This window comes from Stomoxys calcitrans, chromosome 3 (genome assembly GCF_963082655.1).
Source record: "Stomoxys calcitrans chromosome 3, idStoCalc2.1, whole genome shotgun sequence".
NCBI lineage: Eukaryota > Metazoa > Arthropoda > Insecta > Diptera > Muscidae > Stomoxys > Stomoxys calcitrans.
Genome location: NC_081554.1, coordinates 89,455,382 through 89,476,808, shown reverse-complemented (window position 1 = coordinate 89,476,808; position 21,427 = coordinate 89,455,382). Strand labels below are relative to the sequence as shown.

Genomic DNA, 21,427 nt, shown 5'->3' with positions numbered 1-21,427 from the left:
AGTCGAGCAGACCAAGGATATTTTCTACGAGCGCCTAGAGAGAGAATATGACCGCTGCCCCGCCCATGATATTAAAATCGTTCTGGGAGATTTTAATGCGAAAATAGGGAAGGAAGACATTTTTGGTCCAACAGTCGGAAAGTTCAGCCTCCACGAGATAACGTCTAGTAATGAGTTGAGGCTGATAGATTTCGTGGAATAAAACATGGTAGTTAGTAGAACCAGATTTCAACCTAAAAATATTCACAAAGCCACATGGCTGTCACCCGATCAAAACACGAGAAACCAAATTGATCACGTTGTGATGATGGAAGTCATTTTAGATGTACCATCGATCCGTGGATCGAATATAGATTCGAATCATTACCTTGTTGCAGCAAAGGTTTTTTTTTTTGCACCCGTTTGAACATGGCGAGGAAAGTACGATCTGACACTGCACGGAAGCTGGACATTGAAAAGCTGCAAACATAACAAATGGCAGCGGGATACTCCACTCGACTGACCCAACTGCTTGATGAAAGCACTCCTTGTTCCGATGATATAATGGCGCAGTGGCAAACTATTGCCCACTCCATGGAAAATGCCGCGAAATCCGTACTTGGGTACCGGAAGCCTCCTCCAAGAAACCCATGGTACGACCAAGAGTGTCGAGATGCTACTGAAGCCAAGAATGTGGCATATAGAGCAACCCTGCAATCGGGAGAAAAGGAGAGAGGAGAAACGTCTATTCCGCAGAAAGAAAAAGGAAATGGAAAGACGTGAGTGTGAGCGAATTGAGATGTGCTGGAGTCAGAATGAAGTCCGGAAATTCTACCAAAGAATTAAACATCAAACCGATGGCTTTGGTGCGGGCACATCGTCCTGCAGAGAACAAAGATGGAAATCTGGTAACTGACAAAGATAACATGAATGGAGGATATGGAAAGAACATTTTACTCAACTGCTAGTGTCCGATGTTGGCGGCAAAGAGAATACCGCAGAACCAATCCCTGATGATGGTATAGAATGTTTACATCCTAGTCAGAATGAGGTCCAAGTAGCAGTGACCCGACTAAAGAACAACAAGGCAGCAGGAGCCGACGGGTTACCCGCTGAACTATTTAAGACCGGAGGCGAAACGCTGATAAGGCGTATGCCTCAGCTTATCTGCGCAATCTGGCTAGAAGAACGCATACCCGATGATTGGAACCTCAGCATACCATGTCCCGTACACAAGAAAGGAGATTACCGTTCATTTTGATCAGATGGACAATCGGCATCGGCATAACTAACTAGTGGCTCATTATTGGCGTTCTTGAAACATTATCTTCAGATGCTGCCAGTGTGTATCTTTTGGATTATTTCGAAAACGGTTCAGATAACCGACAGTAAAGCAGATATCTGGTCTCGAGCATAACATCATGTACATCAGACTTCCTACAAGTTCGCGATATGGTTTATTAGTATAGGAATCAGATTCGTTAACATTTAATTGTAGTCCTTTCCCCATAAGTTTCTGTTGTTATTGTAGCAGTTTATTGTGTTCTATCTTTCGTATGCTTCATTCTGTTGAGTGTCAAGGCCCAGGAACTCTGCCACTAAGATGGGGTGCGTCCACTGGGATCTGGGTCTGAGTCGAGTGGGTCTGGCTGGGCAGTTAAACAGGTGACGTGTATCGGGCGGTCCCTGGTTTCAATCGGGACATACATCTTGCACGTCGGCATCAATCCTTGCTCTGCAGGAGTTGAGGCGGCTACATCTGCCGGAACGTAATTGAGTCAGAACTACTCTGGTTTGCCGGGGGAGGTCAATTTCTTCAGGTGCAATGGGAGCCGGTCGTTCTCCAAGGATTACATTCACCCGGCAGCCATTTACCGCATCTGTTACCGTGTCTGCATGAATGTTGTCTAGACCTGCTTGATACGCCGCTTGATCTAGAGGTTCTCTCTTGTAGCGCTGAACCTCACGCTCTAGATCATGTAGATCCACCTTAAGGCTTCTGGGCGGTAGATATCTATCGACAAGATAATGACTTGATGGTCTCTGTGATAACAGCCCAAAAGGTATTGCTTAGGTAGGATCTTTGTCTCCTGATGAAGGTGGTCCACAAGATAAATGAGGATTCAACCCGTCGCAGTTCGGAGGGTGGCATTCTGACATTTCTGAATATTACTCCACTGCGTGTCACAAAGTTGACGAGACCATACTGGTGGTGCATAACTTACCACAGACCGTCCAATTGCTTTGTTGGCCATGTCAACAAGGTTTCTTTATCTGCACCCCAAGTGCTGCCAGCAAGTGACTTAAGGTGCTAAACTTGAGGCGCTGAACATTGTACCTTAAGGCTTCTGGACGGTGGATATCTATACACAAGATGATGACTTGGATGGTCTCTGTGATAACAGCCCAAAAGGTATTGCTTAGGTAGGATCTTTGTCTCCTGATGAAGGTGGTCCACAAGATAAATGAGGATTCAGCCCGTCGCAGTTCGGAGGGTGGCATTCTGACATTTCTGAATATTACTCCCACTGCGTGTCACAAAGTTAACGAGACCTTACTGGCGGTGCATAACTTACCACAGACCGTCAAATTGCTTTGTTGGCCATGTCAACAAGGTTTCTTTGTCTGCACCCCAAGTGCTGCCAGCAAGTGACTTGAGGACCTTGTTTCTACTTTTGACTTTATCGCAAATTGCTGTAGCATGTGAGGAAAATGTGACGCCAAGTATTTTGGGACACCTGATGGTCGGAATCATTTCTCCATCGACCATCACAGTCAACTCAGTATTCACCTCACGAGTATTTGTAGTGAACAATGTGGCTGAAGATTTGGTGGCAGGTATCTTCAGGCAAGTTCATTGAGGTAGACGTTCAACCTATCGCATATGTCAACAATGGGTGGAAGGCCTGATGCCATGATCGTACAATCGGATAGGTAGAGGTTAAACAGTGCTGGAGATGTCACCCCACCTTGGGGAACTCCCTGTTTCACTCTACGGTGCCGAACTTTACTCCTTCGAAAGTTAGCTTGCTTTCGACAAACAGACAAGCGGGTGGACGGACAGACATGGCCAAGTCGACTTAGAATGTCAAGACGACCAAGAATACATATACAGCGGTCAAAAAAAGTATTCATCATTCAATGTTTTTTTTTTAATAAGTCTACAAAAGACAATTGGAATAAAAACATATTAAACTAATGATGCAGTAGTGCTTGTGTGATATATATGTACACAATTTCATTGTTTTTAAAGAAAAAAATAGTATTTATTGGAACAAAAAGGGCCATTTTACAGCTGAACACAAAAAATTAAACAAAAAAAGTATTCATCATTGCAAAAAAACAAAAAAATAAATAACATAATTTAAAAAAATTAATACTTTGTTATTCGACCACCGCGTCTTATAACTTCTTTTAAACGGTTTGACATCGATTGGACTTATTTAGCGGTTATATTTTTGTCTATATTAGTCCATTCCTCCATTATCACCTGTTGCATTTGACTCTTGCTCGAAAAATTGCGCGTTCTCAATTTGCGTTCGAGATGTTCCCAAAGATGTTCAATTGGGTTCAAGTCGGGACTTTGAGGAGGAGTTTTAATGACTTTGGGGCAGTTATACAGCATCCACATCTTGGTATTTAAAGCAGAATGTTTGGGGTCATTATCTTGATAATATTGAAAGTTATTACCAAGCCCAAGTTTTACAGCACTATCTTTTAAATTCCTCTTTAAAATGTCAATGTAATACTTATGATCCATTACTCCATTAATAATTTCAAGATTTCACGCTCCTGAAGCCGCCATACACCCCCAAACCATTAAACCACCTCCACCATGTTTTACAGTAGCAACTGTGTTTCGTTCTTCAAGCTCTGTATTTGGTTTTCTGTACACTATGACCTTTCCATCGCACCCAAAAAGATTAAACTTGCTCTCGTCTGCAAAAATGACTGTTTTCCAAAATGATTCGGGCTGTTTTACATACATTTTTGCGAAGTTTAGCCTTTTCACTCGGTTTATTTTATTTATAAAGGGCTTCTTACGTGCAGTTCTTCCTCTGTAACTATGCCTTTTGAGTGTATTTCGAATTGTTTGTGTAGTAACTTCCTTCCCTAAATATTCCATAGTGTTTTTACGAAGAATGGTCGCATTTGTCTTCGGAGTTTTCTGAACTTGCCGCACTAGCCAACGCACATCTCCAACTGAAAGTGCTTTTGGTCGACCAGATCTTGGTTTATTGTCAACAGTTTTCGTTTCTGTCCACTTTCTGATGATGGATTGTATAGTAGATCGTGGTCTATTTAATATTTCACTGATAGTTTTTTGAGTTAAACCATTCCTGTGGTGTTTTATTATCAAAACTTTTACCTCATCAGAAACCTCGTTTTGCTTACGACCCATTTTGACAAAAACTATTTTTTCAATGAAATTAAATATTTGCTGTCAAGGGCAAAGCCTCCTTTACTAAATAAAACAGAAAAGGGGGATTCCCAAATAATATTTGAATTTGACTTTGATGATAGCACATCAATGATGAATACTTTTTTTGTTCTGTTTTTGGTGTTATTATATAAAATTGCATTTTTTGCGCTAATTAAATTTATTTTTTGAATTTATTTTAAAACATATTACGAAAAATAAACTATTGCATAAAACTGCATTATTTGTTTACTTTAAATTTTCTTCAATTACCCAAAATAAGTGAATTTATTATCAATTTTGCTAATGATGAATACTTTTTTTGACCGCTGTACATGTACATACATAAAAATTTGTACATATATCCAGTAAAATAGAAGTTAAAGAACTAAATAAAGGCTAAGCTAAGGAAATCCAGACAAATTAGAAATCAACTGCTCCATATTTGGTCTGTGGAAATTAAAGACCATTGTGAATACGGTCGGCGCGACCCAGAAGCACCAACCGCAAGCAGACAAAAGAAATTCATGAATGGCTGAGTTGAGGGAACACATTTTATGCTTTAATGAACAAAAAAAAATACGCAAACATTGACAGAACAAAGAAAATCATTGCAAACTTTAAGGTTTTCATAATGAAAAATATGTACATACATACATATATATGTATGTATGTGTGTATGTAAAAGAAGCATAGGAAGAAATTCAAACATAGACGAAAAGTGTAAAAATGGTAAGAGGATACAATCTGTTTGCTTCTTTCACCTCTAACGCTTGGGCATACACTTTGAATGGCATGGAAACGCATATTTCTCGGATGAAAATCGTATGCGAGCCAAGAAAAGCATGAAACATAAAACCGTTGGCAGGAAAATTCGTGTTTTTTCTTGTTGTTGCTACTTCAGCAAGTAGACCAACAGACGGAGAGCCGAGCCACAGTCACAGCAAGTGCAGTGCAACCAACCCAGCAGAGGCAACAAGCGCCAGCAGTTTGAAACTTGCGCAATGTTTATTTTTTATAGGCAACAATTATTTCGCATTGCTGTCGTAGAAGTGCTGTGCTACCGCCGAAAGGCAAAAAGGGGAGTATTTGGGAGTTGGAAAGATAAAGAAAGTTGTAGTGGCTGTTATTGTACAAGTCAAAGTGGTAGAAAGATAGATGTAGTACAAGAAGGTGGTACATACGCACATACATACATACATACATGTAGATGTAGACGTCAATGCGAAAACCCATTCATGGTTGGCGTGACGAATACGGATTTGCTATTTTTTTCAGTTGAAATGTGTATCTAATACAGGCAGTGCCTTAAAAAAATAAAGCAATAATTAGAAAATTTGCAGATACATATAGAAATAAAGCCCAACATTTATTTGTTTGAGTCTGTAATAGTTTTTACAGACTTTTTGATCCGAAAAAATAAAACACAACAACAAACTTTCAAACTAATTTAAGTTCCGAATTGAACCACTTTATTGACTTGCTTGTTGCTAACGAGAAAGACTAGTAATTATATGCAAAGCTAAAAATGCAATTGCAACCAAAAATGCAACTGCTTTTATGTATAAAAAAAAGGCTTCATGTACAAAAAAGGTTTATGTACACACACGCACACATACATTAACGTGCATCCCCAATCTAATGGAACAGACAGCGGCTAGACAGCGACCAGACAGACATGCGTAGGCGTGTGTGTGAAAGTGCATGCGAACTTAGATTCTTAGGCAGGTAGTAAAATTGAGATGATGCACAAAACAGCAACAATAACTTGCAAACAATTTTTGGGCATGAGCAACAGCCAAACTAACAGGGCCGGACTTGCAGTTAACATCCTCCCCCCGTTGAAGGTCTTGGGGCTTCAACTGATTCACTTATCGGCAGTACGGCTAGTTTGGTTATGGCTCGCTTAAAGATTCCGCTACTTGTTCGAACATTCACCACTCGAACTATTCCGTCTTCGCCCTTTATAGTTTCCTCCACTCGTCCCATTTGCCACTTTAGTGGGGGCAAATTTTCATCTTTTATTACGACCATGGCACCAACAGATATATTGTCACTTTGAGCCTGCCATTTGGATCTCTCTTGTAGCAGCGTTAGGTAGGACGTACTCCACTTTCTCCAAAAAATCTGTTGCAATTCCGATACCTTTTGCCAACTGTTGAGACGACCGAAATTTATCCATGACATATTCGGCTCGGGTATTGAAATAAGTGGACCACCCACTAAAAAATGGCCAGGCGTCAATACATCTAGGTCCTCAGGGTCCTCGGAGAGCGGGCACAATGGACGAGAGTTTAAGATTGCAGAAATTTGGCAGACTAGTGTGCGTAGCTCGTCGAAAGTAAGTTTGTTTAGGCCAACTGCTCGATAAAAATGGAATTTAGCAGACTTTACAGCCGCTTCCCAGAGGCCACCAAAATGTGGGGATCTGGGTGGAATAAATTTCCAATCAATGCCATCATCAAGACATTGATCATGAATGGCATTTAGATGTGATTGCCTCGAAAACATCTGCTTTAATTCATCCAACTCATTTTTTGCGCCCACAAAATTTGATGCATTGTCTGACCAAATCGTTTTGGGTTTGCCTCTCGTGGCAACGAAGCGTCGAAGCGAGCACAAAAATGAAGGTGTTGATAAATCCTGGACAACCTCGAGATGGGTTGCCTTTGTTGAAAAGCAAATAAATATGCAAATATAGCATTTCACAGGAGGGCGGCTCTTCACCTCCGACTTGTAAAAGAATGGCCCACAAAAATCGATTCCAGTTGTATGAAAGGCTCTATTTGGCCTTACTCGGTCTGAAGGCAAATTTCCCATGACGTTTTGGAGCAATTTCGGCTTCATTCTAAAACATCGGACACACTTCGAAATAATGGAAGCTATCAGCTTTCGTCCTCCGATTGGCCAAAATTGCTGTCGAATTGCAGCCAGCAAACACTGAGCTCCGGCATGAAGTAGCTTGTGATGAAAATGCATCACCATTGATGCAGTAAACGGATGCTTTTTGGGCAGAATAATGGGGTGACGAGCATCAAAGTCCAGGGTTGAGTTTTGGAGACGCCCACCAACTCGAATTAACCCAAACTCATCAATAATAGGTGCCAACGAATACAACTTGCTAGACGATGCAATTTCCTTATCTGATTTCAACGCCTTGTATTCCTCAGAAAAATGTACAAGCTGAATGTTTTTAACCAGGAGGCGAGTACCAGCTCTAATGTCGTCAGGGGTTAATACTTCGGTATGGGCACTCAATTTGGAATATACAAATTTAGAAACATACGCAAAAATTCGTTGCATTTTCAAAAAAGAATTGCGATACTTACACTGTATCGACAAATCAGTAAGAGAGGTCGTCAACAATACATGTCTTCTACGCTCAGGTAAGTCATCCACATAACTTGCAGTATCAGGCCAGCTTGATGCTTCATTCAGCAGGAAGTTTGGACCACCTTTCCACAGTGATGAATGGAGTAGCTCCCCAGGTGTCGCACCTCTCGACAAGATGTCTGCTGGATTGAGTTTTGTTGGAACGTAGTGCCAGGTAATTCGAGTCCCATATGACTGAATTCGAGAAATTCGATTGGCAACGAAAACGTTGAAGTTGGATGGCAGCTCTCGAAGCCAGGACAACACCACCATCGAATCGGACCAACAATGGATTTCACAGTGAAAATCTAGAGATTTCACCACAGTATCAATCAGCTCAGCTAGAAGGCATGCAGCTGAAAGTTCGAGTTTTGGTACAGTGAGCGTCTTCAATGGGGCAACTCTCGATTTAGAGCACAGAAGTTCAGATTTAATGACGCTGTTGAATTGGGACCTCACATAGACACATGCGCCGTAAGCAGCCAAGCTGGCATCGCAGAAACCATGAATCTGCAATGATGCCGACGCCATTGAAACATGCCGTGGAAATGTGAAACGGTGCATCAGATCGAATTTCGAAATATATTCAATCCACAATGAATGTAGTGATTGAGGCAAGCTTTCATCCCATTGAAGATTGAGTTTCCACAGATGCTGCATAAACATTTTTGCCTTTGTAATGACTGGACCAATCAAACCCAATGGATCGTAAAGGCGGGCAATCGAAGATAAAATGGACCGCTTTGTCACCACCTTCCAGTCATCAATGGGGGTAAAAGAGAAAATGAAATTATCACTCTGGGGATCCCAAGTGAGCCCAAGAGTTTTGGTGACATCTGTACCGTCATGAAATTTTAACAATGTTTCACAGTCTTCTGCAGGAACATCCCGTAGGGCATCTGGATCATTGGAGCACCACTTGCGAATCAAGAATTCGCCCTTTTTAAGCAAAGCTGTTACTTGATGCCTTATCTCTTCGACCTCTGCTATGGTATTGCCACCAGAAAGCATGTCATCTACGTAGAAGTCACGTCGAACCACTTTGGAACCCAGTGGAAAGTTCTCTTCTTCATCGATTGCAAGTTGATGCATTGCACGGATAGCCAGGAATGCAGCGGGTTTTGTACCATAGGTGACTGTGTTCAGTTTATAGGTTTTGATATCATCCGCCTCGTTCTCTCGCCACAGAATGCATTGGAGGTAATCGTCAGGGTGTGACACTCGAACGCACCTGTACATTTTACAAATGTCTCCACTAAGGGCCACCTTAAAGAACCTGTACCTCACCAAGGTATTGAACAGCTTTGGTTGTATGGTAGGGCCGGAATGCAAAATATCGTTTAATGATAGCCCAGTTGCGGTTTTTGCCGATCCATCAAAAACCACTCTAAGTTTGGTCGATGTGCTGTCCAACTTGTGGACACAGTGGTGTGGCAAGTAGTACTTCGATTCGGGTACCTGTGGCGCGATTAACGACATATGGCTTAATGTGGCATACTCACGCATAAAAGTTGTATATTGAGCCTTTATTTCTGGACTCCGACGAAACTTTCTTTCCAAAGACATTAGACGTTGTAATGCACGCTGATAGGAACCACCAAGTGATGAGACACCCCTGCTTTCGATTTGCGGCAGCCGAACAGAATATGACCCAGAAGGCAAACGAACGAAGTTGGTTAGAAAATGATTTTCGCAGTAGAGTTCATTGTCAGATCTGGATTCATCATAAACAAAGTTGGTCTCGATTTCCCAAAAGGATTTGACGACGGTTGAAAGCTTCTCTTCTTCTTCCTCAAGCTCGGAATACGACACAGCAAGTGACCAGGATTTACATGGCTGAAAACTACCACCTGCTACGACCCAGCCGAATAATGTTTTTTGTAAAACAGGGAGGTTGACACCAATTTTTATTTGCCCCACTGACATCAGATTGAAAAACAATTCGGCACCAATTAACATGTCGATATGATCCGGCTTGTTAAATGCAGGGTCTGCTAATTGAATGTTCTTGGGCATATTCCAGTTGGAGGCATCGAGATTTATTTTTGGCTTGTAGTCAGTGATGCTTGGTACCACCATGGCAGCGAACGAAGTGGTGAAATCACTATGGCATGATTTCACAACCAAATCAACAGATTTTTCAACCAGCATACTTCCATCACCTATGCCGAAAACTGTGGCTGAGACTCGATTACAATTTAAGCCAAGAGTCTTTGCAAAACGATTTGCAATCATGTTCAACTGGGATGCAGAATCCAAAATTGCTCGACACGGCACAAAATTCCCAAACTTGTTTTTGGCGAGGACAATAGCTGTTGCCAACAGGACGGTTCCACCCGTGGTTGCTGACCTTCCAGATGAATCAGCTGACGAAACAAGAACTGATTGGGATATAGATGGTTCCACTACAACAGATGGCTGGGCTGACGGCGTTTGGTCCATATGCAACATTGTGTGGTGTTTTGAAGAGCATTGCCTGCAAGAGCCCGAATTGCACTTTTTTAACACATGGCCCTTCCGAAGACAATTGAGGCACAATTTCAAACGCTTTGCCTCTTTGAAACGAAGAGATGGGGAGAGATTGCTGAAAGGTGGACAATTGACAATGTAGTGGTCCATTGAATCACAAAAAGCACACAAAGGAGAAGAGCTTCCAGAGGCCACATGTACGTGGCGATTTTTAAATGATTGCTTTTTGTTGTTTTGCTGAATAGAGCCGGCACAAACCACGGAATTCTCCAAGTTTTCCAGCATACGACATCTTTGCTCTAAAAAACTTGACATGGACTGCCACGACGGCAATTCATTCACAGCCAGGCTCTCCTCCCACTTAATTTGGGAATCTCTATCCATTTTAGTGGCAGCTAAATATACTAAGAGCCCATCTGCAATTTGGTCTCTACTGGCAATCGTCTGCATGGCTCGCAGGTGCGAATTAAATTTGTCACTAAGCTGGCGCAAACCAATGGCTGGGGAAACTTCCACAGCTTTCAGCAAAAAAATGGCCTTTATATGGGTCTGAAAATTTAACAATTTATTATCAAAACGATTCTTCAACAATTTTACCGCTTCCATATAATTTCTTTCGTTTAGCTCCAACGATGAAATTGTGTCCAAGGCGGCACCTGTTAAGCTTGAGCGCAGATGATGGAATTTTTCCAGGTCACTTAGCTCTGCGCTGCTGTCGACAATTGTTGAGAACAGTGAAAAGAAATTCAGCCAATCAGCATAAGCTCCACCAAACTTTGGCAACTGGATCTCTGGTAGGCGTGTTTTGCGTGTCGAGGATGAATTTTCAGAAAATGGACCTCCATCAACAGAAAATTGGCGCACAGTCGAAGACCGGGGATTTGATTCCAATCTACGGATGGAATTCATCTGTCGAGTCAATTTGGCCTTGACATCCAAATACAAGGCGGTAAATTTCATCCTTTCTTCACTTTCCATTTCGGCCGTTACCATCTCTTCCAATGCTGACTGAGCCTCTTCGAATGAGGCGCCTATCTGCTCTACATAGTCAAGACGGACGGACAAATCTGCCTCATCATATTCACTAAGCTGCGCCGTTGTAAGGGATTTTTTCAACATTCCCAACTGTTTCAGCATTGATGCAATTTTTGTCATGTAGGGCAATAAATTTTTTGAATTTCCGCCATCACTTGTATTGTTGGTAGGCTCTGTGTCTGGCATATTTTTTCGTGGCAATTTAAACTTTTTCACAAACAACTTTTGAATATAAAACAAATATTATCCGAGTTGATAATATTTTTCTAGTGATCACCAAGTAGATCACGTCGGGGTCACCAATGTTTGAGTCTGTAATAGTTTTTACAGACTTTTTGATCCGAAAAAATAAAACACAACAACAAACTTTCAAACTAATTTAAGTTCCGAATTGAACCACTTTATTGACTTGCTTGTTGCTAACGAGAAAGACTAGTAATTATATGCAAAGCTAAAAATGCAATTGCAACCAAAAATGCAACTGCTTTTATGTATAAAAAAAGGCTTCATGTACAAAAAAGGTTTATGTACACACACGCACACATACATTAACGTGCATCCCCAATCTAATGGAACAGACAGCGGCTAGACAGCGACCAGACAGACATGCGTAGGCGTGTGTGTGAAAGTGCATGCGAACTTAGATTCTTAGGCAGGTAGTAAAATTGAGATGATGCACAAAACAGCAACAATAACTTGCAAACAATTTTTGGGCATGAGCAACAGCCAAACTAACAGGGCCGGACTTGCAGTTATTTTTTGCATGAAGTTACAAAAACTATTAAAAAATGATTTATTTTCGCCCACACACTTCTGAATAAACGCACTAGCTAGCCATAATGGAAATACTGCGTAGCATACTTGATTGAAAAAAAAGTTGTTGGTAGGTTAGGTAAGGTTAGGGTTGCCAGGTCCTCAAAACCTTAGTCAAAATCAAATTGTTATTTACAAAAAAAAGTAAAAAGGCATTAAGTTCGGCCGAAACGAACTTCGGATACCCACCATCTGGAGTATATATTTTAACCACCTTTCATCATAATCTGGTGAGAAATGCAACATTTATGAACACATAGCCGCTATATTGAAATATATATTTGGACCAAACAAGGCACGGACGTTGAGTGATCTAATAAATACAATTCACTGTTCAAGTTTGTAAAACAAAATATTGGTTGTTGTTGTTGGTGTAGCAGTGTGTTGTACACTGAGGCGGCAGCGCTTGCCGATGGAGGACCCCATCGGGTCAATCCGGTACGTACAACCGGTTGCCATGGGAATGAAGAATATTGGTCTTTATGGCATCTTTATGCAAATATACGTCGATGTCGAAATATACGTCGATGGCACGGATGTCGAAAAGCCTACCACTATGCCAAATTTTAGCGAAATCAGATAATAATTGCGCTTTTTATGGGCTCAAGACCGTACATCGGGAGACCGATCTCTGTGGCAGCTATATCCAGATATAGAAGTCGAAGGGCCTAACACGGCTCACTGTGTAAAATTTCAGCAAACTCAGTTTTTATGGTCCAAGACTAAAATCGGGAAAACGATATATATGTCAGCTTTATCCAAATATAAAACGAGCGAAATCGTATAATAAATGTGCCGTTTATGGGCAAAAGACCATAAATCGGGAGATCGGTTTTTTGGCTGGTATATTCAAACATGAAAACATCTGGGCTATATTGGACATGTAAATTTAAGAACCTAACACAGCTCACTATGCCACATTTCATCGAAATCGAGTAATAAATGCGGTCTATATGGCAGCTATAACAAAATTAATGCCTAAAACTTTTACAAGCCCAAGACCTTAAATCGGCGGATCGGTCTATATTGAATCTATTTGCAAATGTAGATCGATCTTGATCGTACTGGTTACGAATGTCGAAGAGCCTAATGCTAAAGATTTTGCCAAATTTCAGCAAGATCGGATAATAAATGTGGCTTTAATGGGCCTAAGATCATAAATCGGCAGATCGGACTAAATGGGAGCAATGTCAAGATATAGCCCATCTTCTCGAACTTTACCTCCCTATGAACAAAAAAGAATCTGTGCAAAGTTTTAGCTAATTATCTCCGTTTTTAAAGCCTGTATCGTGATTTCAACAGATAGAGCGAAGCCCCATGCCATATTACAAAATCCTTAATTTTCTTCCATACCGCTCCCCCAAATTGTAATACTCCAACGCTCGTCATTTTCTCACATGCCCTACACATGTTATCACTTGCCTAGACAACATTCATGCACACACGGTAGCAGATGCGGTAAATGGCTACCGGGTGAATGTAGTCCATGGAGAACGACCGCCTCCCATTGCACCTGAAGAAATTGACTTCCCCCGGCAAACCAGAGTAGTTCTGACTCAATTACGTTCCGACATATACAGCCGCTTCAACTCCTACAGAGCAAGGATTGATGCCGACGTGCAAGATGTATATCCCAATTATAACCAGGGACCGCACTATATACGTCACTTTTTTAACTGTCCAGATCCCTGTGGACGCACCCCATCTTTGTCACAGAATTCCTAGGTCTTGACACTCAACAGAATAAAGCAGACGAAAGATAGAACACAATAAACTGCTACAACAACAATAAATGACATGACATTGATATCAATGTCCCAAACCCAAAACCCAAACTTATACAAATACTTTTCGTATAAAAAAAATATCCGCAACTAAAAACTAAATTTCCCATAAATATTAAGGAACAGTGGATACTTCTCTCATATTAATGAGTGCAGTCCGATTAAAGTTTAAGCTCAATGATAAGGAGCCTGCCGAGTCCGAACGGCGTTCGGTAAAGCGACACCATTTGGTAGAGGAGTTTTAACATGGCAGGATATCTTCAAATGTAGCCATCATTAGTAAGGGTATAACCGCCGCTGAATATATTGTTGATGTTCACGCCGGTATCTGAATCCAGGCATTTGGCTTCATAGACGGACATGTTAACCTCTGCGCCACGGTGGCCTAACTGTAGGGGCCAGAAATGTCTGACTGAAGTATACCCTCATGTTGTTATTTGAAAGTGTGACAAAATAGGCGAACTTTTGGTATTCATGCAAACTAGCCTGATCTAACTTAACTTACTGTACGTTTCGTGCTTCGTCAATTGTCAAGATGCTGTCCAACGCTCTTTTGAGCAAAAAGCACAATATATGCGTCACGTTGAACCCTCATATACATATAACAAAATGTTTTTGACAGTATGTGTGCAAAGCAAATATGTAGTAATTGACAAAGTCTTCGTTTTGTTTGGTTAAAGCTTTATATTTAGCAAATTTGCGTAAAACTTGCAATTCCATCATAAAGCATTTTTTTGGACATTCGCATAAAAATTTAATGCATTAAGCCAATGTCGTTGCATTTAAAAGTCAACAACAAGGTTGCTTATGTGCTGTAGCGACTGAAAATGCAGTGACAAAAGAGCGAGAAGAGAAAAAGTCAATAAAATCTATACAAATAAGGATGAAAGCTCGGCTTAAATAGATGGCGATGTAGTTACTTTGAATTAAAAGCAGCAAGACTTTTGGATTCGGTTTAAATAAATTATCTGTTCACGTAAAAATGTCTAACGAAAATAGGTTAAGAGAGCCGCGGGGCACAAAAGCTTAGAAAAGCCTTTGGAAGGAGAGCTAAACACACCTACAAAGGGAGTGAGGATAAAGAAAGGTCCTCTCATTGTGAGTGAGTGTTCCTTTCTCTCATCCACTTTATGCCTTTACAGTAATCCCGGCACGACATAATTGCTGTCGCGGACATCAAGCTGCACTGAATGGAGAGCCTCAGTGTGATAACGGGCGGCATCGGCTCTTGCTTTAATACTAAGTGCCTATGATGCTCGATATGACAAGGCTATTTATTGGCCCCGAGTTATTGTACAATATTTTTAGAATAACTTATACATATGATTAAAACCACGACATTCTATGTTCACCAAGTGTGGACATGGAAGTCAAAAATAGTATGTACAAACTACAAAGGAAAAACGGCATATCAAGTAGGTCTAGACAACATTCATGCAGACACGGTAGTAGATACGGTAAGTAGCTACCGGGTGAATGTAGTCCTTGGAGAGCGACCGCCTCCCATTGCAGCTGAAGAAATTGACCTCCCCCGGCAAACCAGAGTAGTTCTGGCTCAATTACTTTCCGGCAGATGCAGCCGCCTCAACTCCTACAGAGCAAAGATTGATGCCGACGTGCAAGACGTATGTCCCAATTGTAACCAGGGACTACACGATAAACGTCACCTGTTTAACTGGCCAGCCAGACCCACTCGACTTAGATCCAGATCCCTAAGGACGCACCCCATCTTAGTCGCAGAGTTCCTGGGTCTTGACACACAACAGAATCAAGCAGACAAAAGACAAAACACAAAAAACTGCTACAACAACAACAAAAAAGCCTTTTATTATGTACAAAATCTTATCGAGGGCATAGATGTAAAATCAATGAGATAATTGCAAAATACCCAAGAGATATATGTCAATAGTTTGGAAATTTGTGTGTTGTAGGTTGGAAATTTGTGTGGTGTTCATGGGAAGCTCAGCTAAAAACTACCGTTCACGTCCCCAGGTTGGGGATTGTGGAATGCTCCGCACAGTGTCGTGAGTTTATATTAAAGTTGGCCAAAAATAGAACGAGTTAGCAAAGGTAGATGAAGCTAGGCACAGATATTTTTTATTATTATAGAAGACTTAGACCCAAAAATGGACCATATAGGTTCACATTTTGCAATAGGTGTCCTATATACGTATCTTCCGATTTGACTTCCAGAGCACACAAAATGGCTCTGGAAGTCAATTTCCCTTATCCAATTTCCCTTAAATTTGAAACAATGACTAGTTTTGAGTGCATGCCCAACCATGCTCAATATGTGCTAGGTTAGGTTAGATTGAAAAGATGGTGTAGATATTAATCCGCCCCATGCCACTATGGGCATACACCTATGCCAGCCATCGGCTTGTTGTGCGCTCTAAAAACTAAAAAGTAATCTCGAAAAAGAAAATTTTAAGTTAGGAATTCCGTGCTAGTTACAAAATCCTTAATTGTTTTCCATACCACTCCTCTAAGTTGGTTTCGTGTCCCCACCTAAGTACCGGTGTCTGTTAGTCACGAAAGCCAGGCAATGACATAGGAAATGCTCCAACGTCTCATCAACTTCCCCAAATGCCCTACACATGCTATCACTTGCCACACCGATTTTGCATAAGTGAGCTCGTAGTCCTATGTGTCCCGTTATGAAAGCTATACTGACATTCTTCTTACTTGCTTTCAGTAAAAGCCTCGTCCTCTCACGATCCGGATCATCCCATAGGATTTTTGCCGTCTTACCGACTGTTTCACTGTTCCACAGTATTACATACGTGTTTTTCGCCCACGCCCTTAAATCGGACTGCGTCGACCCGAAAGGCTTCAATATGTGCTAAATCGGTTAGGTTTTCTATATAGCTGCCTTGTAGACCGATCTCGCGATTAATGGTTTGACCTATAAAAGACCTATTTTTCAGTCGATTCTGCTGAAATTTGGGATTGGTGAGTTATATTACAACTCTCAAGACATATATGGATATAGCTACCATACAGATCGATCTTTTGATATTGGGTCTCGGGTCAATAAAATAAATATATGTCATCCGATTTCGAAGCAATTTGGAACAGAAGTTTATTTAGACCTCTATCTAAGCAATATGTGAACCTAATCATGTCATATTTGCCTATAGCCTTAAATATGCCTTATTTCTGTCTCGCACTTCCTAAACATTTGCTAAAGATGTAAAATATCTTGAATGATGTGGTCAGTGAACTGGTAGAAACGGGCTAATTTCGGTTGGATCAAATCCCACGATTTCTGCAAAAAAATACCACTAACGGATTTAGTTGAAAGAAAAGCAGCCCAAGAAAACCTCTGAATGATCGGGGAGATTCGCAATATTTGGAAAGCAGTCCGCAGTCCCCGGCACGGGATAGCTGTGAACACCACACAGGCTGGAACATTGAGCTCCTATTTGTGTGGTCTTTATTGCTGTCACCAGAAGCTTAGCTGCGAGCTACGGGGCGCGTCACCAGGTTTTGGATAGAATGCTCCATACGGAGTAGCTGCAACGGCAATCGCGGGCAATCAGCGGTATCGAGAGCAGAGTCGTAGTGAGCGGCTGAGCGGCATCGGCTCTTGCACAAATACTGAGTGCCTATGATGCTCGATATGACAAGGCGAGTTATAGGCGCCTTTATATAACCAATGGCCACCATGATCCCGTGGCGATCGGTCCTTTGGACCGGAACGAGGTTGCTCACCTACAGAAACATGACGAGGATCGCCACCATCACATGAAAATGTGGCTACAACAACAACAGTCCGCAGACTTTATAACAGAGCACGTCGCAAAAAAGCGAAAGTTTATTGGGAATATATTACTCACGACTCAAAGAATACAATAAAATTATCAAAGGGGAAAAACGTGCCACCTGGAAGCTTTTCTGAGAACAGGTTCATAGTGTTAATGACGACGCCAAGATGAAAAATTTCTCTTGAAAACTCATGTCCAAACTGCAAGGTTTGTAGAGGACATGGGTCTTACAGATGGCATACGACTGGGCCAGACATAGTGGTCTTAATGTCGACCCAGAAAAGACTGATATCTGCCTGTTCATGAGGAAGACGAATGTGGGCCAGTTTAACGCACCACGTTTCCTCAATATACTCAGGAGTGATCTTGGACAGGAAACTGAATTGTGTCAGATTTAGGAGCGAACCAAGAAGGCTAACAGATGTTGGACACTATGTAGACGACCCATAGGCTCAAAATGAGACGTGAATCGAAGGATAGTCCACTGTCTCTACAGGAGGGTGAATAAAGCAATACTTACTTACGCCTCAGTAGTTTGGTGGACTGCAATGGAAAAAAAGTGCAACGTAAGTATAATACAACAGGTTTAGAGATCATGTTGTTTTGGCATAGGCGAAGCGATGAGGACCTCGCCCACCAGAGCACTGGGAACTATTCTTGATATCCGCCCCATAGACATACAGATTAAGTGTGAGGCAGCCACGGCGGTTATGAGACTTAAGGCGAAGGGAGAATTGATGAGGATAGGGGCAGGACTGCCTGACCATAATACGACCCTGCAGGCAGAGTTCAGGGCCATCACAGAATGCACGAGGTGGTGTGGTGCTAACGTCGAGTGTAAACATCTTTACGGACAGTAAACTATTCATTAGGGCAATAACAACCAGGACGCTAAACTCACGAACGGTCTTGGAGTGTAAGAAGGAAATGAACGCCTTCCCTGAGGAAGACACTTTATTCCTTCGAAACTTAGCGTGCTTGCTTTCGAAAGACGGACATGGGCAAATCGACTTGGAATGTCAAGACGATCAAGAGTATAAATGCTTTGTTGGATCTCAGATGAATATTTCGATGTATTACAAAGGGAGTGACGAAATTGGTATACCCCCTATGGTGGAGGGCATAAAAATACAACAAAATATTATTCATAGTCTATTTGATGTTACAGCATCAAAGAGCAGTCATGGAAAAGTAGGTCTCCCTCCAGATAGAATAAATAACGAGTCAGCCATCAAAAGTTGATGACGTTTAGCATTGAAGGTTTTTTTGCAAGCACCCCCTGCTTTCCACCCAACCCATTTTCTCACTCGCTCACTCTCTTTTTCTCTCTCTCTCTATCTTTTTATGCTCACTCACTCGACCCGCACACATATATACTCTTAAAACGCAGACAATACATATACGATCTAGTTTATTATTCATTACGAAAAGGCAAAACAAATATTTGTTAAATGTTTATGAGCAATTGGCAGCATTAAAAATATTTCAAACTACATATTTGCTAATTTTATTGGGGCGTGGCGAATATTTCTTGCAACGAATTTAGAAGGCATTTGAGGCCCCTTCCACTGTGCCAAAGGACTTCATGAACTTTAGGCTGTGCCAAAAAGGACGACCAACGCCTAACGCATTTGAAAGTAGTACCAAAAGATGTGTTTTTGTTGTTGCAGCTTCTTACCTTTTTGGCCAAAAACTGCTGACTGGAGGCTTAGTGTTGGTGTGTTTCAGGAAAATACGATGAAAATCAATTTTTTTTCTTGTGGTGTGGGTGAATGACTTCTGCTTGAAGTGGTTGGTGGCAACGGCGGCACCTACTTTTATCGCAAGACACTTTTCTCAGCAATTGTAAAAATAACTGTAAAGTGAGTGGTGGAGTAATTACCAGCAGAAATTTTCGTTTTTTCCTTAACTTTTTTCAACAAATATGGGTTGATCAGGTGCTCCAATGTGTGTGTGTGTTTTTTTTTTATTTGTTTAACCTTTGTTATTTATTTAATTTTTTGTTGCCGTTGTTTTTTATCAATACATATTTTTATTTTACTCATATATATTTATCTTAAGTATTCACATTTTTTTTTATTTTTCTCTTCAAGCTTAATGGATTAATATAAATTCACACTTTTTTTTTAACTTTTCACCTTCTCCACCCCGGGCAGGCTGTGAGCTCTAAAAACTAAAAAAGCCCCAACACTCACTAGCTCACTTGCAAGACAATGGTATAGAAGCAAAATATATATCTTGAAAAAAATCTTTGCACGCACACAGAAAAAATACTGTTGGAAATTTTTAATTAAGGAAATTAAATATTTTCAACTAGATGGAGTGATATTTTTTCTTATTGACCAAATTTTCTAATGCTTTGTTTTACATTTAGTTGATTTAGTTGTATGTCTTATTTCGTTGGTGCAGTTGAGATTGTATTCGTATTCACATTTCATTACTTTTTCTCCATCTTTTTCGTGTACTTCGTTCATCATCGATTATTTGATCTCATCTTGTTATTGCCCCCACCTCCACTGCAGGTTCCACTTTTACTCCCTTGACAACTTCACCACGCTCTATTCTCAAACAATCACTTTTTCTAGGTATTTCTAATATCCGAAATATTGTAGCTTAATTCACCTTTAATATTTTCAATAGTTTTATCCAGAACTTTTTAAAATTGTTGGAAAACACACAATTTTTTTACGCCGACATGACTTTTTCAACAAGACGTGAACTTTTCGTGTGCAGAAAAAGGCGTGAGTATTAGTGGCATTGCCAGACGGCTAGAAATGTCTAATCAGAGATGTTATTTTTCGTAACCCATGACTGTTTTGAAATCGATTAACTATGAAATGGATAATAGCTGTGTTTTATTTTAGAACTGTACTTGCTGTGTTTTATTTTAGTACTGCATAGACAATCCGTGAAGGGCAAATATAAATCGCAAAAATGTTTCCATTGCAAATTTGTTTGTTTGCCATGAGTCGTAAACGCCATGTGCAAACCTGTCGAAACAATACGAGGAAAAAGGTGCAAATATTTATAAAATTTATATTTAAAGTTTGCAAAACATGTATGGACATAGCAGTCAAATATAATTTATTAAAATTTGTGCACACAATTGTAAAATAATTTGTTTTAATATTTTTACCCTTCTAAATAGATATATTTCTGCACGTGGCCATATGTTCTACATAAGAATGCTTCGGTAATAAAGGGTGATTTTTTTGAGGTTAGGATTTTCATGCATTAGTATTTGACAGATCACGTGGGATTTCAGACATGGTGTCAAAGAGAAAGATGCTCAGTATGCTTTGACATTTCATCATGAATAGACTTACTAACGAGCAACGCTTGCAAATCATTGAATTTTATTACCAAAATCAGTGTTCGGTTCGAAATGTGTTCATTCACCGGTCAGCGAAGAGGCTCATTTCTGGTTGAATGGCTACGTAAATAAGCAAAATTGCCGCATTTGGAGTGAAGAGCAACCAGAAGCCGTTCAAGAACTGCCCATGCATCCCGAAAAATGCACTGTTTGGTGTGGTTTGTACGCTGGTGGAATCATTGGACCGTATTTTTTCAAAGATGCTGTTGGACGCAACGTTACGGTGAATGAACACATTTCGAACCGAACACTGATTTTGGTAATAAAATTCAATGATTTGCAAGCGTTGCTCGTTAGTAAGTCTATTCATGATGAAATGTCAAAGCATACTGAGCATCTTTCTCTTTGACACCATGTCTGAAATCCCACGTGATCTGTCAAATACTAATGCATGAAAATCCTAACCTCAAAAAAA

General features: G+C 40.7%; 2 protein-coding genes across 10 annotated transcripts in view; both read right to left on the bottom strand.

Moving 5' to 3' along the window:
* Nucleotides 1–20,384, bottom strand: part of LOC106088707 (actin-binding protein WASF2) — a 74,681-nt gene extending 54,297 nt beyond the window's left edge. For 3 of the 9 annotated variants that reach the window (XM_059366151.1, XM_059366155.1, XM_059366157.1), the window contains exon 1: nt 19,318–20,384. The gene's annotated coding sequence lies outside the window, so the exon portion shown is untranslated. The remainder of the gene's footprint in view (nt 1–19,317) is intronic. The other 6 variants (XM_059366158.1, XM_059366159.1, XM_059366152.1 and 3 more) reach the window with 5 other exon arrangements.
* Nucleotides 6,224–11,461, bottom strand: LOC131996060 (uncharacterized). Its single transcript, XM_059365505.1, has 2 exons — nt 7,382–11,461; nt 6,224–7,066 (listed from the first exon to the last, which is right to left on the bottom strand). The coding sequence occupies exons 1-2, from the start codon at nt 11,459–11,461 to the stop codon at nt 6,224–6,226; spliced, it is 4,923 nt and encodes a 1,640-aa protein (XP_059221488.1).
* Nucleotides 20,385–21,427: the final 1,043 nt, after the last annotated feature.